The 16,216-nt window shown below is 51.7% G+C and overlaps 2 protein-coding genes across 2 annotated transcripts in view; one reads left to right on the forward strand and one right to left on the reverse strand.

Moving 5' to 3' along the window:
* The window catches only part of RAB6B (RAB6B, member RAS oncogene family), a 57,540-nt gene extending 49,312 nt beyond the window's left edge, over window positions 1-8,228 (forward strand). Inside the window, exons 6-8 of the mRNA XM_029214844.1 lie at window positions 722-815; window positions 3,384-3,450; window positions 5,104-8,228. Of these exons, the coding sequence (XP_029070677.1) occupies window positions 722-815; window positions 3,384-3,450; window positions 5,104-5,168 (226 nt within the window). The 3' untranslated portion in view covers window positions 5,169-8,228. The remainder of the gene's footprint in view (window positions 1-721; window positions 816-3,383; window positions 3,451-5,103) is intronic.
* A 6,345-nt stretch (window positions 8,229-14,573) lies between these two features.
* The window catches only part of SRPRB (SRP receptor subunit beta), a 37,049-nt gene continuing 35,406 nt past the window's right edge, over window positions 14,574-16,216 (reverse strand). Inside the window, exon 8 of the mRNA XM_029213915.1 lies at window positions 14,574-14,738. The gene's annotated coding sequence lies outside the window, so the exon portion shown is untranslated. The remainder of the gene's footprint in view (window positions 14,739-16,216) is intronic.

The raw sequence follows: 16,216 nt of genomic DNA on the forward strand, positions 1-16,216 counted from the left end.
GGCCCGGCCTCAGTGCAGACACAGACACAGCAGCCCTCGGGCTCCCACCGGCCCTGCCCCTGTGAAATGCCTGGCTGATGTGGGTGTGGGTGTGAAGGGCCTGGTCCTTCGCTGTGTCTGGGTGGGACACTCTCCCTGAAGAGGCTGCTTGCTCCACACCATCCTCCAGGCACAGGGCTGACCCCAGCGCCCTTCCCTGCACTGGTCCACTCATCTCATGGGGCAGGTAGAGCAATGAGTCATGGACTGAGGGCTTCCTGAGATGTACTCTGCCCGTTTAGGGAATAATCTGAATTAGAGGCTGCTTTATTTGAATCTTGTCCTTGAAGTGAAGAAAACGGAGTTCAAAGCCCAGCTCCTTTGCAGTAGGTGACCTTGGGGCCATTACTTTTAACCTCAGTGTTCTCATTTGGAAAATGGGGCTGATGGTACCACCCAGAGAGGCGGTCTGTGGCTGGCAGTGCTTTACGAATGTTGGCTCTGGCCGTGGTGACACTGTGAAAGGGACAGCAAGCCACCTGCCTCAGGGCCTGCTCCCAACCTGGACAGAGCTGCCAAGGAGTAGGGAGGGGCTGGTGTCCTGCTGTGCCCTGAGGGAGCCCTGGGGTCCAGCCCTGACCTCAGGGCTGACTGAGGGGCCCCCATCATCTGAGGCTGCTCCCTCCACCCCCACCAGGGGCTACTTCCCTACTGAACTGGCCCCCCCTCGCCTCCCCTCCAGGCAGATAACCATCGAGGAGGGGGAGCAGCGCGCCAAAGAACTGAGCGTTATGTTCATCGAGACCAGCGCCAAGACCGGCTACAACGTGAAGCAGGTGGGGTCCGCCGCCTTTGGCCAAGGGGCTAGTGACTAGGTGGGGCCATCCAGCCACCAGATGGGGAGCGAGTAGCCTCCAGAGCTCTACTGCTCGCCCTCAGGCCATCGGGGCTATGGGATCAGCCACCAACTTCAAGGAGGCCGAGAGACGTAGCATTCCCCTGCTTCTTACCTCACGTGGGGTGGACGTGCAGGAGAGTCTATCCAATCAGCATTTTGGGGTTCCTGCCTTGTGCTTGGCACGTGCTCAAGGCTGTGGCAGTCCAGGCAGGCTTGGAGACAAGAGCCCACCCACAGTGCGGTCCGAGCTCGCAGTGCGGGGAGGCCTGGGAGTCAGAAGCCTCAGAGGAGCCGTAGAGGGGGTGGGGTTAGGGCTGAGCCTGGGAGCAGGGGGCTTCTCCTGGGTCCACAGACCCCCAAGGAGTCCACGGATGGAATTCAGCAGGTCAGTGGATGTAGGTGGGAAACAAGTGTCTCTGCACTATCCTCTGACGGGTCTCCAGCATTTCCTGCAGCTGTGAGCGTAGGCAACACAGCTCCGTATGTTAGCAGCACCTGGGGCTTTATCACGGTAGAGGCCACAGCCGCTTTCTTATCACCTTACTGCGGTGGTGTCGCAGGTCTCTTGAACTTTTTCCCACCTCAGTATCTCGGGGGCTGTCAGACCCCCTGCCGGCTTCTGCTCTTTAACAGGTTTCCGGGCTGCTAGTCACAAGTCTGTATCTTTAAAGATTTTAGAAGTTTGTTTCAATACTAAATGGTCTCCTTTACATAAAACTTATATGTAATTCATTTCACACACTTAAAAGGAGCCCATAGGCTTCGCCAGCCTGCCAAAGGAATCTTTGGTTCAAAAACAGGTGAGGAACCCCTGTCTGCAGGGAAAAGAGGACTCAGAGAGGTGATGAGAGGGGGCGGCCTGGGCCAGGGGACCGGCATGGGCACAGGTGCCGCTGGAGGGGTGTCGGGGCCTGGCTGGGGGTCACTTCTGCCCTGCCGCTCCCAGCAGTGTCCAGGGGCACTAGACAAGCTGCCACTGCAGCAGCTGGCCTCACGCAGTGAGGCTTTACCCCGCCTGGGCAGTGCCTTGCCAGTGGGAGGTGGCAGAGGAGCAGGAAGGGACAGAATGGGAGGCCCCGAGCTCCCAGGACTCAGTGCCCCCACCCCAGTTGGAGGGTCATCAACATGGCTCTCTTCCCTCCCATCCCCTTCCCAGCCTCCTTCGGAATAAGGCCAGGGTGGCCGTGGTGTCACCTGGAGGAGGGAGCTACCTGTCCCTGGAGGCCTGCAGGAGACACTGGCTGCTGCTCTGCGCGGCCCTGATGGAAAGCCTCTGCCCCCATGGTCAGGGAGATGCCGATGCCCCCCTTTCCAGATTGCTCTGGAAGCCAGGCGATGGTCTGAGCCGGAGTTGTATATGGTCAGTTCTAAGCCTGTGTGGTGGAGAGGCATCCCCATGCAATGTAGCCTCCTGGACTCTGAACGTGAGCATATCTGCTCTCAGAAGCCCCCATGTGACCCCAAGAGCTTCCATCTAACTCCCACTTCTGCCAGCCACGCTCAGAGCCTCTCTGCAGCCCGCCCACAGGGTCCATACCATGCAGAGCTCACCAGCGGCTTCCCCGTCCGGACCCTTACCGCCTTTGGTCCGTCACGCAGCCTGGGTGCTCCCATGTGGCTGGGCTCTGGGGTGAGACCTTGAATAAGACTCACCCTGTCTTCAGAGAGCTCAGGCAGTGGAGAAGTTTTAAGCCCAGAGCTCACCTAGTTCCTGCAGTTGGTGTTTGTAGAGAGATGGGAGGGAATTCAGGATCTTCTGGTGCCTTGTGTTTCTGCCTTGTACTTGCCGTCACCTGCTAGGTTCACACACACGCACACAACCACACGCACACAGTTCTCATGCACACTTTACAGACTTACACGCACAGAAACCCCACATGTGTACATGTACACACCATACACACTCATTCCCCCCCCCACAGCTGCCACACATCCACACCACACCACCCATACTCCTCTACACACAATATGCACATCGCACTCACCCACACCCAAGCAAACCCACAATGTCCCATTCACACTCCTGTGTCCTTATTCCCTCCAAAGAAATCTCCGCTGTGACTGTGTGGCCCTGACTCCCAGCTGCCCCGATGCCCGTGGACTCGCAGGGCTCCCTGAGGAGAGGGTCACTGTCTCAAGGGCAGGTCGAAAGTCCCTTCCCCACACCAGGTCCCTACATGGGCAGCGGGCCAGAATCTTGTCTCCCAGGACCTAGATCGTTTTCTGCACTAGGGTAGGTCCCTGCCATCACCATGACCCACACTCAGCCCCTCGTGACCCTGTGGCCAGCCTGCCTGGGTGAGAGGCCTGCCGGGGCCCAACGCCATGAGAGGTGCTGGGGGCACAGGTGGGAGAAGTTAGGTGCAGCCCCTGCTGTCCAGGGTGCAGTCAGTGGGACAGAAAGAGAGCAGAGCCCGAGGTCAGGGTGAGAAGAGGCAGAGGGTGGAGACACCGGCAGCAGGAGGGGAAGGATGGGGGCTCACGCTGCATCTCCCCCTCTCCCCAGCTCTTCCGACGTGTGGCCTCGGCTCTGCCTGGAATGGAGAACGTCCAGGAGAAAAGCAAAGAGGGCAGTATCCTTTTCCCTTGACAAGTGAGTGAAAGATATGCTGCAGAAGCCATTTATTCATTGATTTATCCACGTGGTATGTTAGAACAGTGGGCAGACCCTTGCCAGTTCTCCAGGCCAGCCTTCCTGGCAGATAGCTGTTCTGTGGGGCCTCCTCTGTACAGGGATGAGGCTGAACTCCAAGGTTCTTAAGACCACATCCAGCTCGAACCAACTAAGCTTCCAAAACAGTATGGGAATGCCAGAGGGATGTGTGTGGAGTGACAGTATGGGGAATGAGAAATAGTAAGTGCCCTTCTTTCCAGTGAACACAGACTTGTATTTCATGGGGACAAGTAGAATCTCCATTTCCGTGCACTCAGACATGATTTCAGCATGGCCCAACCTCCTCTATGCGAGACGACTGCCCCACCAGGTGTCTCCTCCCCTGCCTGCCCTGCACAGCCCAGGCCTCCCCACTGCTCTGGGGACAGGGTCTGCACACCACTCACACTGTCCACCCCAGAACTCAGGCCACACCCAAAAGCTGAAACTGAGGCTCAGAGAGGTGGTCTGATTTGCCCAGTGGGAACGAAGGCAGTTGTTCATTGTCTATTTACTAGTTTATTTATAGTCTACCATGTTATAAATAATGTGTGTTTATGTATATATACGCTGCGTACACACAAAACAGGATAAAAATGTGCATAAGAAGATTGGGGTTTAGGGAAAATCAGGAAAAGTCATGGACAAAGTCATACTCAGAATATGCCATGGCCAGGTGGCCAAAAAGTGGTAAGGAGGGAAGGTGGTAAGTGGTCTTTAGGGGAAGCATGGCTTTTTATAGTACTTAACTTCTGAAGAACCTCTCCCATCGTCCTTACCTAGGGACCACAAAACCTCCCTAGGACACGGGCAGCAGGTCCCATAGCAGGGCTGCTTCAACCCCTACCCACTCCCAGCCCCACAGGAATGGCGATTCTGTGCAGTGCCGTGACCAGGCCTGGCCTGGCCTGACTGAGATTTCAGCCTGGTGAGGGCAGAGGGAGCGGCCTGGCTGTGCACTCTGCACCCGCTCCTCTGGCGGTTCCAATCGGTGCTTCTCCAGCCCACAGTCCCCACGGCACCCGTGGAAAGGGCTGGAGAGGGGCTATGCTGACACCCTCCCCCAGGGATGTGGGTTCTCACAGCAGCAGCCTCAGGGTCTAAGCGACCCGTTCTGACGGGAGCTTGAGGGGTCAGGGTTGCTGTGCCCACCTGGGAAAGGCCCGTGTAGCCCTGTACTTTGTGAGGTGGGCTCCATGCCCGGCCTGCAGGCTCCACCTCCTGGGCACTTTGGGGTGGGGCTGATAGGTAACAAGGCCGAGGCCGAGGCTGGTCACCGGGAAGCCTTCTAAGAAAGGGTCTGTCGGGCCTGTGTTTAGGTGATGGTCCCACAGCCCAGGACAAGTTTTACTTCTGGTGGATACTGGTGAGGGCATGTGGAAGGGTCGGGGAAGAGGTGGAAGGGTGGGAGCTGGTGACCCTGCATCCTTCCCACCCAGGCAAAGAAAAGAGCAAGTTCCTGGGTGTTTGCTGAGGGACAGAGGGGCTGCGCAGGGCAACTTAGGGGGCACCGGAGCAGGAGCGGGGGTGGGAGCTCCGAGAGAGTCATCTTCCTTAGCCCCGCCCCCTGCAGTGATCGACATCAAGCTGGACAAACCCCAGGAGCCTCCGGCCAGCGAGGGTGGCTGCTCCTGCTAATGCAGCCTGACCGCAGGCTTCCTTTAACACTACTCGCTTGTTGTGTTGCTTCCTATTGGTTAGCTTCCTAAGGGGGGGTGGGAGATGAGCTTATCCAGATGGGAGGATTTTTCTTTTCTCTCTGTCTCTAGGAGTCGGGTGGGATGGGGAGGGAGGCTGGGCATCAGGGATCACGTCACTCTTAACAGCTGTTACTTAAACAACTATTTTTTGGTTTGGTTGTAATATATTGTACTTTATTAAGATTGCCAAAAACTGTTAAAATTTAAAAAAAATTTAAACCATGTGTATACAACTTTTTGCCAGATAAAAATGTAGTCATTTTTATTTGAAAGATGTGCTTTTTTGTTTTTGTATATTTGTAAACTTACAGAGAACCTTTTCCACACACCTCCTCCTTCCTGTCCTCTTTGAACGGTTCATCACCTCTGCTCTCCTCCCACCCCCAGACCAATACATTTAAACAATTAACTGGGCGATTTAATTAGGTTCCAATCCCTGGGCTGTCTGGCCCAGACCAACCAGCATCCACCAAACAGGCCCTACCTGGTTAAATCAAACACTGATTGAATGAAACAGCCTCTGAAGAGGCAGCTCTGACTCTGTCCTTCTTCCATGGCCAGAGTGGGGCATCAGCCACGGCCCCGAGCTGAAATTAAGGCCTTGTGAACTGCAGGGGGCCCAGCCGCAGGGCCACTGGAATTATTTCTGCCTCTTTCCCCTCCCTGAAAAGCCTTGAGAGGGCACTCGCCACAGGCAACCTTCCACTCTCTGTGGTCCGCCTAGTGATTGGCAGAACAAGAGGTCATGGGAAGGAAGGAAGGACGGGGTGCTGTTGGCAACTGTGGGCTGGTTTATAGACTGGGGGCACCATGTGTAGTTCTGAAAATGTTTTAGCCAACCTGTCCAGCGATCAGCACACACATCTGGGTTGCAGGGAAGGGAAGGGCAAATGGAATCTCAGTGTGTGCCCCCTGAAGCCCTCCTCCTTGGCTGCCAGGAAAGCTGGAGCCTGTAGCACACAGTATTGGCCCGTCTGTGATTGGGGAAGGGAGGGTCTGCAGAACTGCCACCTGGAAGATGCATGTTTGCCAGTCCTTGGTTGCTAATACTGTTGATGCTGTTCTTCTTGACGTGTTTCTGCCACTCGGCACAGTGCAGTTGAAACCTTTGTGCACAGACCTTTGCAGATACTGTAGCAGCACTCTGCTTGCCTGAGGGTAGGGCTGAGGTGGGGTCCCCAGAAGGCTTCCCAGAGAGATGTCCTTGCCATGTTTGACTCATTTCTGAGAGGACTTAGACCTGAGGACCTATCTGTAAAATCTCTGAAGAGAACTCTCTCTTTCACTAAGTGATGTAGCCTGCTTGGCCAGCATTCCAAATAGACCCAGACTCACCACCCCTGAGCTGGCACAAAGCCAGGCAGTGGGCAGCCACTCTGGCCAAAATCGGTAAGCCCTGCCCTCCAAGCCGGCATTGACTCTTCCTCCAGGCTGCTATTGGGCTTGTCATAATTGAGCTAAATGACCATCTGGGGTGTGGTAGGGGGTAAATTCCTCCATAAAGCAGGGCTCTGACAAGTTATTGCAATGAATTTGGAACTTCTCAGAAACTAATCCAAACTGGCAGCCTGTAAGTGCAGCATGACCTGGCAGGACTCATTGATAAGTTGTCCAGTGGGTCTGTCACACACTCAGCTAAGAAGACTGTGTGTCAGAGCTGATCTTTAGAGAGGAGTGTATCTTCGGGTGAAGAAAAGAGGAAGCAGGATTCCCACTGAGCTCCTCTTCCAGAAGGCATAGACCAATGTACGAACGTAATTCCAGTGTCAAGTGTTGAGTTTTTATATGTGTGTACATAATTATATATAGAGATAGACTTGTGTATACACCTTCCACACACATTCTCACAGAGATTCATGTGCTCAATGTATATTCTTGTTCTTCCTCCTCTCAAGTTGGAACTTGCATCGTGATAACAGTTTTGGAAATTCAAAAGTACTGCAACGTGTTGAAATAAGAAATACTTAATATTGTCCCAAAACTTGTGATCGTCTTGCCATCAATAAAATACTGCATAGATTTGTTAACTACAGGCAAAACTAGCCCCTGGGAATATGTGCACTGTTTCTGTCTGTACTTGTATGCACAGGTGTGCATGCCCACGTGGGCCCGTAGCCCCACCATGGCACACCCCCAAGTGGTGCTTGTTGGAAGAGTGCTTACTTACCTGGTGAGAATTCATAGGAGTCCAGGTGACAGCACCCGGCTTGGCTGGCAGTGAGGGCCATTGCTTGTGGCCCCTGGGACAGCCCCATTTGCAGGGATCTCTTTGGGTCTCAGTGAATGAATGGATGGTGGATTTTTAGGTTCTTGGTACTAAGAGTACTTTTTCTTAAAACATTCTTGTAAAAAAAGGTAGAAACTCAGTCCTCTTCTCATGTGCACACATATCCAAGGCACCACTATTTTTCCATCACAGCCTAGAAGAATAGTAAGAGGCGCACTAGATACAATGTGGCTTGATGTGGCGTAGGTGAGCCCTCCTTTTCCAGTGCGTACACAACATCCTCTCTCCTGAGCCCGGGCTCTCCCAGCCCCGTGGGCCTCTGCAGGTGAGGGCGGTTGCCTCCCCTCATCCTCCCATCTTGGTGGTGCCACACCGCTCCATGGGCACCCTCCTTGGGCCTCATCTCCACCCCTCATTCCTGGGTCTGTCAGGGCAGCCAGACCTCCAGCACAGAAGGGTGTTGGCTCCTTGGCTCCCGTTTTGGGCAGGTGCCATCACTGCCCTCTTGCTTGTAGCTAGGATCTTGTCTCAGAGTTAAGGTTCAATAATGAAATGATCAGGTTCCGTTGAAGAAAATATCATGAAATTCCTCAGCATACGCAGTGAGAGTATCCCACCGTTGCCAAATCCAGGCAAAGGGGAGGAATCCTTTTAGGAAATGATCTCAGTTTAGCCCGTGGTTCAGTCTCTCTCCCCACAGAGCAGCCCTGACCTGGGAGTAGAGCAGGGTCATCTTCTGTAGCCCTCTTTTTTACTTTGAGGAATCTCAAAGAAAAGCTGTCAGTAAAGCTCCTGTTTTGTGGGCATCTGAAAAATTGAGCATACGGTGGGAAAAGCAGGAAGCATATTTATGAATGCACACATGTGCCCGAGTGAAAGTGTGGTGCCAGCATCTTGAGTGCTAGAACTGCAGCTGTGTGGTCCAAGGTGAGCAAGTGCTGACTCAGTCAGAGGCCCCCCTTCCATTATCGTCACTACTCTCTTCCTGACAGCATCCTCAATCGGTCTGGAATGTCCCAGGTTCGAGGAGCAATGGCCAGATCAGTTCAAGTGTCTCAGGCAACAGAAACAAGGGTTGTATGGTGGTAGCTAAGGGTGCAGAACACATCTTGAGTGCAATGTCTCTGTCTTCCTGGTGGCCAGTCAGTGCTGGGAGCCCCTGCCCACAAGTACCAGGTGTGACAGTAATGGCACCGCTGGCTTCGGTGCCCTGCAGGCAGAGCAGCCTCATTCCTTCACATGGCGGAAGGCGGGTGAGGATGTCAGGATGTGAGAACAGGTAGCCGAGGGCTGTGAGGTATGTCTGAGCCACACAAAGGGCAGCTGAGCTGAAGTGTCTGTGCATTAACCCGTGCGCACTAGTTTCCTAACTACCTCTCCCCCAAGAATGTGAGGCATTGTCCCCTGGCTACAGCTGATCGAGGTGGAGAGCTCAGAACCCTTCCTATGCCAAGGCAGGAAAACCAAGACCGAAAAGGGTGACTTGCTTACGGTCAGCCAGTAAGCCAGAAGCAGTCAGAACCAAGGTGTTTCCACTCTTCATCCATTGCTGACCTGTGTGTAACAAATGTGACGGTGCGCTGGCACACAGGGCTGCTGGGCACGCGTGCTCCTCAGGCCATCTCTACTCCGGTTCGGATGTAAGTCTGTCCAGCATAGCCGAGTGAGGCAGGAAAGAACCCATGTACATTTCAGGCTCCTCCATTGCAAAGAAGGGCCAGTCCCCAAGTCCACTCTGATTGTCAGACCAGGGCACCCTTTGGACTTTTTGTTTGAAATGGACTGTTTCAGTGTTCCAAAACCTTGAGCTCTCAGTGTGTAAACTCCCTGGACACCAGACCCCCCCGCCTCCCTGTGTGGCTGACACTCCAGGCAGGGCGTGGTTTATCCTTGCAGTGGGGTTCAGACCTTCCTTCCAGTGCGAAGCCTCCATACATCGACGGCCAGCCTGTATCACGTGTGTGTCACCTTCCCCCTCGCCCGTCCCCATAAAAGTGATTGGCCGTGAGGAGCACAGAGGGTGGCATTTCCATCTCTCACTGGCTCAGCAGATTTAAATGGCCACATTGACATTACATAAAACTGTGTAAAATGTGGAAGACTCAGCATGTTGATCAAACAATAAACTGTCCTAATTCTCAACACAAAGCCTCTTGTCTAATGCTTCTAAGTGGTGCAGTCATATATGGGTGGGGGGGCGGGGCATGGTGTGGACAACACAGGTTTCTTCAAGTGCATTCTCCACGAAGACCCTCCTCTCATGTCTCGGTGGTGTGTTCACCATCCAAAGCCCTTTGCTTCTCCCTTCTGTTCACCTGGGCTTTCCAATTCAGAAGGGGGAAAAGGCAGGACCCACTAATAAGATTAAATCCACACACTTCCATAATCTGCATTCTGCCTAAAGGCTGATGGAAACTCCAGGCAGAACTGAGACTCAGGGCTGTGTGATACCTCCTGTCATCCCTGCTTTCCATTCGCCATGGATGAGGGTTAGGAAGGGTGGGTACAGGGGCTGGATCTCCCTTCCGGTGATTTCTAGAAAGTATTTAAAGGCAAGAATTCAAGGTGAACCATAATCACCTTTCAGATGACACTAAGCTGCCTCGTACCCCTCCAGCGGCACCCCACACCAACCAGAGAACCTCCCTGAGACGGCCCTTCAGGTGTCAGTCACCTCCGGACTAAAAAATGCCCTGAAGGCCAGGAGAGTGGTAGGACCAATCCAAAGAGGACACTAAGGCCAAGATTAGGCCCAGAATTGCCCTGGTCTGATAATGCTGGGAATCCTGGGGCTATAGGGAAAGCCAAGTTCACCAGGTCTTATTCTTCCTCAAGTTCAACTTCACTAAAATTATCTTTCCCCTTTAAAGGTACTAAAGTTTCTGGAACACCCTCCAATCTGCCACCGCAAGGAAGCCATCTCTGATTAGGAGGAACAGGAACTAGGTGTCCCTGCCCACTGAGCCTAACTTTCCTGGCTGCCAGGTATAAACTGTAAGGTAGAGGAGGTACCGGGCCTGAGAGCCAAAGTGCACGTGCTTGTACGGACCAGATCAAAGCCAGAGTAAAGCTGTTCCAGACAAGCAGTCATTCCCCAAGACTGTGGTGTTCAGGGCCACATGACTGCAGACAGGAAGGGGAGTGGGTCATCTCCCTGAGCATGGTGCTTGCACGGACGTCCAGCAACCCCTTCCCCCGCGGGTGAAGGAAGCACTGCTGGACTTCCCCAGACGTGAATGTGAAGATTAGGGTTGTGGTGAATGTCCTACCTGGAGTGCCCTGCTTGCCATCAAGGGATGTCGCTCAAGGTGGCGTTCCCTATCACTGTAGCTGTGTTTTGCTGTCCAGTGACCAAGGGTGCAGACAGGAGCTTTGATAATCCTGTGCTAACTGCAAATTTTTTTAAAAAGCATATTTTAGTTGAAACAAAAAGCTCTTAAGTCAAAAGAACACCAAGTGCCTCACCCACGACAGGACCACAGGGTGGATGCTGGGATCGCAGGAGACACTGAGACACGGGTCAGGTTGGGGCTGCAAGGGTGGCGCAGCAGCACGAGAAAGGGCGAAGGTGAGGGCAGCCTTGACCTCGGGGCCCATGCAGTGGGGAAGGGGGGTGCGGCTCAGTACAGCTAAGATGGAGCCCATGCTAATGAGGGGAGAGCAGGGGCCGCATGGAAAGGGCACATTTCTTCACCTCAGAAAGTGACCATATGCCCATAAATGCAGGAATTGTGCCATACTTAGTATTCCCGGAGCTGGGTACGGTGCCTGGCGTTTTCTGAATGAGTAAACGCCATACACGGCTCTTGTGAGTAGTCAACAGTTTAGGGCTTCGTAGTTGAACAAGGAAGTGGGACTACTGGCCTGTGCAGAAGTCAGGTGAGGTAACCAACCACCTTCCTTTAAGTAACTGAAGGGCTGAAATAGAAGAGGTTAGCATCTAAACTGCTGCTAATGCACCTTTAGGTGAGAATGGGCATAACCAGTTGAAGCTTTGATAACTCCATTCTAAATCAAACCTTAAGAAAGAAAAAAAAAAAAGCATAACATTCTGGCTGAAATGATCTCAAACCAATAGAACACAGCCAAGTGCCTCACACACAGCAGGACCACCGGAATCCCAGGGGTGCTGAGACACAGGGCGTGGGGAAATATAAGGAGCAGACCTCAGGGTCTCCCCAGCAATAGCAGCTGTTGTTGGTCAGGAGCTAAGATCCCAGCAAACCGTCAGGCACCTGGCAGCAGAGGGGCTACCAAGGCCCCAAAATGCTCGGAAAGTGTTGAAAGAGCTGGAAGAAACAGGTGGCCTCAGTCTGCGGGTGTGCTCAGTACCCACGGAGACCCCATTCCGGAAGCGGGTGGTATGTACCAGGACAGTGAGTGCCCAGGGCTTGCTCGTCACAGTTGCCTCCACGCCGGCACCACACCATGCCTACCCCTCCCCACTCGCAGGGCACAGGGCCATTCACATCAGGTGGCAGCTGCCCCGGGAGCAGGTCTCAGCGGCCCCAACATGCAGTGGCTCAGACACTGCTGTGTTCCCAAGGAGGTGTTTCAAGCCACAGCTGTCTCACCTGTGACATACAGTCATGCCTAGTCTGCTGGTCCCTGTGACCTGACATTCCTCTTTCCACTCTGGCCATACTTGCCTCCCATCCCATGAAGAAATGGGCCTACTTTGGCTGAACGGGTTCAGTGCCACAAGAAAATAATTTGACCTCCCATTGAAAACCCTTCCAAGCTCCCAAGGACTAGTCACCATGACCTCACCCTGGCCCAGACCCACAAGAGTGGGATGACTGTGGCACAGGGTTAGGAAGCGGGATGGGACTATGCGGCCTGCCTGCTTCCTTCACCCTGTGAGCAAAACTACACAGGGCTTGTGGCCCAAAGAACTTAGAAACGAAACACACTAAAGGCACGCATGATACTACAGGAGGCCACATCACCTGTGAGGGTGCGCCCAGGAGCCCCAGGTGCTTGGTAGAGGTCACGTTAAGCATGCAGATTCCTGAGACCACACCCGATCTACTGCTAAATTGAATGTTCAGAAGCAGGGTCCTCAGGTGAGCTCTTTAACAAGCATCAGTTAATTCTGATGCACACTAACATCTGAGAATCACTGTTTGAGACATAACTTTCCTTTTGCAAAAGATCATCTTTAGGTCTTGAATAAAATTCAACCTTGCTCCCCTTCTTCAAGTCACTTGTTCTGTGTATTGCTTCCTCCAATAAAGTAAAACAGTTTATTACCAGAAAAAAACATCAAAAAAGCTGAGAGAACACACATGCCTCTTAACGGAAGCATCAAGCCATTGATGTTTATTCAGGTGAGCATTACCTATGATTATGTGAACATGTCACATTCATCAGATTCCTTTTGGGCTTCCGGTTCACTGATCTTACCCACTTCCTTAAATTACTACTTGGCTAATAAGGAAAGGGCAAGAAAGAGTCCAAAAGACAGTAACAACATTAGCAGCAGTGAGGCTTCCCAGTAAGAACCCTGCCACGGTCATACTCTTAACGTCTTCTCCGCGCGAGCTTGGGTTTATTTCATACTCCAGCAGCAAGGTGTGTGATGCAGGGTGTGCGGGCGGGGGAGGAGGGGCCCTGGGGTCCCCTCACTCGGAGCCAGAGTGACACACAGGAAGGGGAGATAGCAGGCAGAGGCCTGGGCCATAGTGTATGTACGTGGGGGCCACACTCACTGGGACGTCATCAGCTCCATGCTTTTCTCCTTTGCCTCTCCCCATCCCTCAAGACTGGGTTAGGCACCCCACTGCACACTCCTGGAGCACCCTGCGCCTCTCCTGTTAACTGCACTTCCCACACTGCTCTGCGATTAGTGTCTCACTTATCCACAGCCACACTTGTCTCCTTTGAGGCTTTAGTTGGCTTGTCCCTGAGTGTGTGAGCTAGGGATTGAAGAGTTTCTTCTTATGTACACTGCAATCATTAGGCCCTGGAAACTTGGAGTTGGGCCTGAATCCTAAAACGTGCTCCCATTTGTACCTACTCTACCACTCTATTTAAATGCTTTAAGCTAGACAGGCTGTTTTGTTTACCAAGAAATGTATTAATCATTTATAAAAGCCATTAAAAAAGCCATACATTTAAGAAGACAGCAAAGAACATCACTTTGAAAATGCCGTTTTTTTAAAACCATCAGTGAACATGCACTTTAAAAATCTACAGAGAACTTTTTTCATTTTGTATTTGTTCCACAGCATTCAAGCTGACAGTACAAGATAGGAGCTCATCAAACAGCACATGAAGATAGCCCAGGAGCATTCATGCATCCAGAAAAACAGAACAGCTTCTAAATCTCCACATATTCCCCAGTTAAGGGAAACCACTAGAACGTACATTTCTAGTGTACATTTTAGTAGCATTTGGGGATTTAGCACTTATAGTTCTATCACCTGGGGACGACTCCTAGGGTTCACAACATGTTTTTGAAACCTAAGTGCTATGAGGCTGGAGTGTGGACAAGTCACCGAGCTGATGAAGAACAGACCACTGTCAGCACAGCCCTGCTGTTTTCAACCTTCCTTCACATGTCAGAGACCATATTGTAATTGCACCTACAAATCTGAAAATTCACAGAGGACTAGATGATGTACTGCCCATGAATGTCAAAGGCAATTGGAAATCACCCAGTTCCATACACAGACAGGTTTGTTTCCAAGAAAAAGAGACCAAAGCACAGAAGCGGAGGACAAGAAAACATTTTAGATGATATTATATTCTCATGATAATATCCTCTCTACGTGAGGTCGGCTTGTTAGACCTTGACCTTACATCAAGCATATGCTAAAGGGACCTTACACACACTTTGAAAAGGGAAGACACGAATCAAATAAAACTAACTAGCTTGAAAGCAATAAGGGAGAACTAAACTTAAAAACTTCCACACTGGTTTCAACAATAATTTGTTTCCAGAACAAGGAAAAGTTCCTAACTATATTTGTACCCCTTCTTTATCAACTCCAGACCACCACATCCTTTTCCAAAACTGTCAGTCACACACATACACATTCGCGTCTTGTGTTTGCATCTGGCCCTCAGGCGATTTTAGCCAGCCACTTCTCCAAGTCCTGGATGTCAGCAGAGCCAGCGTCCCCTCTTCCGCCCTTGGCACTGCACTCTAGGAACTCCACTTTGAGGGGCAACTGTGAGAATTCAAATTCTTTGCCTTTCTTTCCCAGCTGAGCAGTGGCAGTGCTAGAACTGTCCAGTATGCTGGGGGCAGCAGAACGGGTGACTCGTAAAGTATTGCTGTGAGACAAAAGGAAAATGAGTCAGGAAGCAAAAAGAGCTTAATTTTTATATAACAATTAAAGGCCTTTAGGAAGTCATATTAATTCCTAAATATTTCAGCACTCATTTGAATACTTCATCATAAAACTGTCAATTATGCTATTAGGATTGTTGAATATTTGCATTTACAGGTCACTCTCTTGGACAGACAGGATACGGATCCAACCTAACATGGCCAGATGACAGGAGGGCACTAATGAACCAAGGTCACACCAACCTTCTTCCAGTTCAGTGCCCCCTTCTACTAGGATTTCCTGCATGATGCCATTTTAAGATACAGTTTTAAATTACCCGCTATAAGTATTATAAAACCTTTCTGAAAAGTTTCTGAAAGTGAAGTGTGGGTAGATAGGGTATTTATATTTACCTTGAGTCTATCTGGATACAGAGCTTAGAAATCCACAAACTACAGACTCTCATGTCCAGATTGGGTACAATTACTATTCTCCAATCTCTTTAACCACTAACACTTTCCCAATTTAAGTCACTTAACTGCCACCTGCTGGCCCTAATAAGAATTGCAAAAGCAAGGCTCATTTGTCTACTTCTCTCCCCCTTTCTGCTGTCCAGAAGCAGAGGAATACAGGCTGACAATCTGCTTTCTTACAAAATAAAGCGTTTCTTGGTGCTGTAAGATTTCATGAAAACTACTGAAAAATCCACAGGAAAACTAAATACCTTGCTTAGAAAGACACACATAGATGTAAAACGTATTTTAAAAACAAATAATTAGAGACCGGAGCCCACGTTTCCACAGAGCTGGAACTCCCGGCTCGGGGTCTCTTCCCTCCGCCGTCATGGAACTGCCCCAGAGCCCGAGGGGAGGGCAGCCTCACTGAGGCTGCCGGCTCTGGAGGGGCCCCGGGGGCCGAAGCCGCAACAGTCATGGGGACAGCAGGCTGGAGCCCAGAGAAGAAGTAGTCAGTATCCACTGCTGCTGGACGTGGCCGCGTGACCCAGTTCTGGACAATGAGAGAACCATGATTATATATTCCTCATACTGAAAAATGCTTTAACTGCCCAGAAAAATATGAGTGATAAAGGAAACTAAGAATCACATCACCTGCCATCTGCAAACTGGAAACCCAGGAAAGCGAGTGGTTGTAATTCCAGTCCCTGTCCAAAGGCCTGACGACCAGTATAACTGATGGTGTAAAGCCCAGTCCAAGGGCAGGAGGAGACTGACGTCCCAACTCAAGCAGGCAGGTGGCAAGAAAAAAGCGCTGCTTAAAGGAGCTCCAGAGACAGGCGCGAGCAGCGACTAACAGCGCGGAACCCAGAAACGGGCATGAGACGCTAAGGCTGCTGCTGCCGCCACCAAGAAGCCTGTGTGCGAGCACAGGTCACTATTCACACCCACCTTCCAGGGAGCCTGTGAAGCCCGCCACTGCCAGGGTCCCGGGATCCAGGGACAACTTCCCCAGGAGAACGCACGG

The sequence above is a fragment of the Monodon monoceros genome, unplaced genomic scaffold (assembly GCF_005190385.1).
Source record: "Monodon monoceros isolate NGI ecotype Baffin Bay Population unplaced genomic scaffold, NGI_Narwhal_1 Super_Scaffold_11, whole genome shotgun sequence".
Lineage (NCBI taxonomy): Eukaryota > Metazoa > Chordata > Mammalia > Artiodactyla > Monodontidae > Monodon > Monodon monoceros.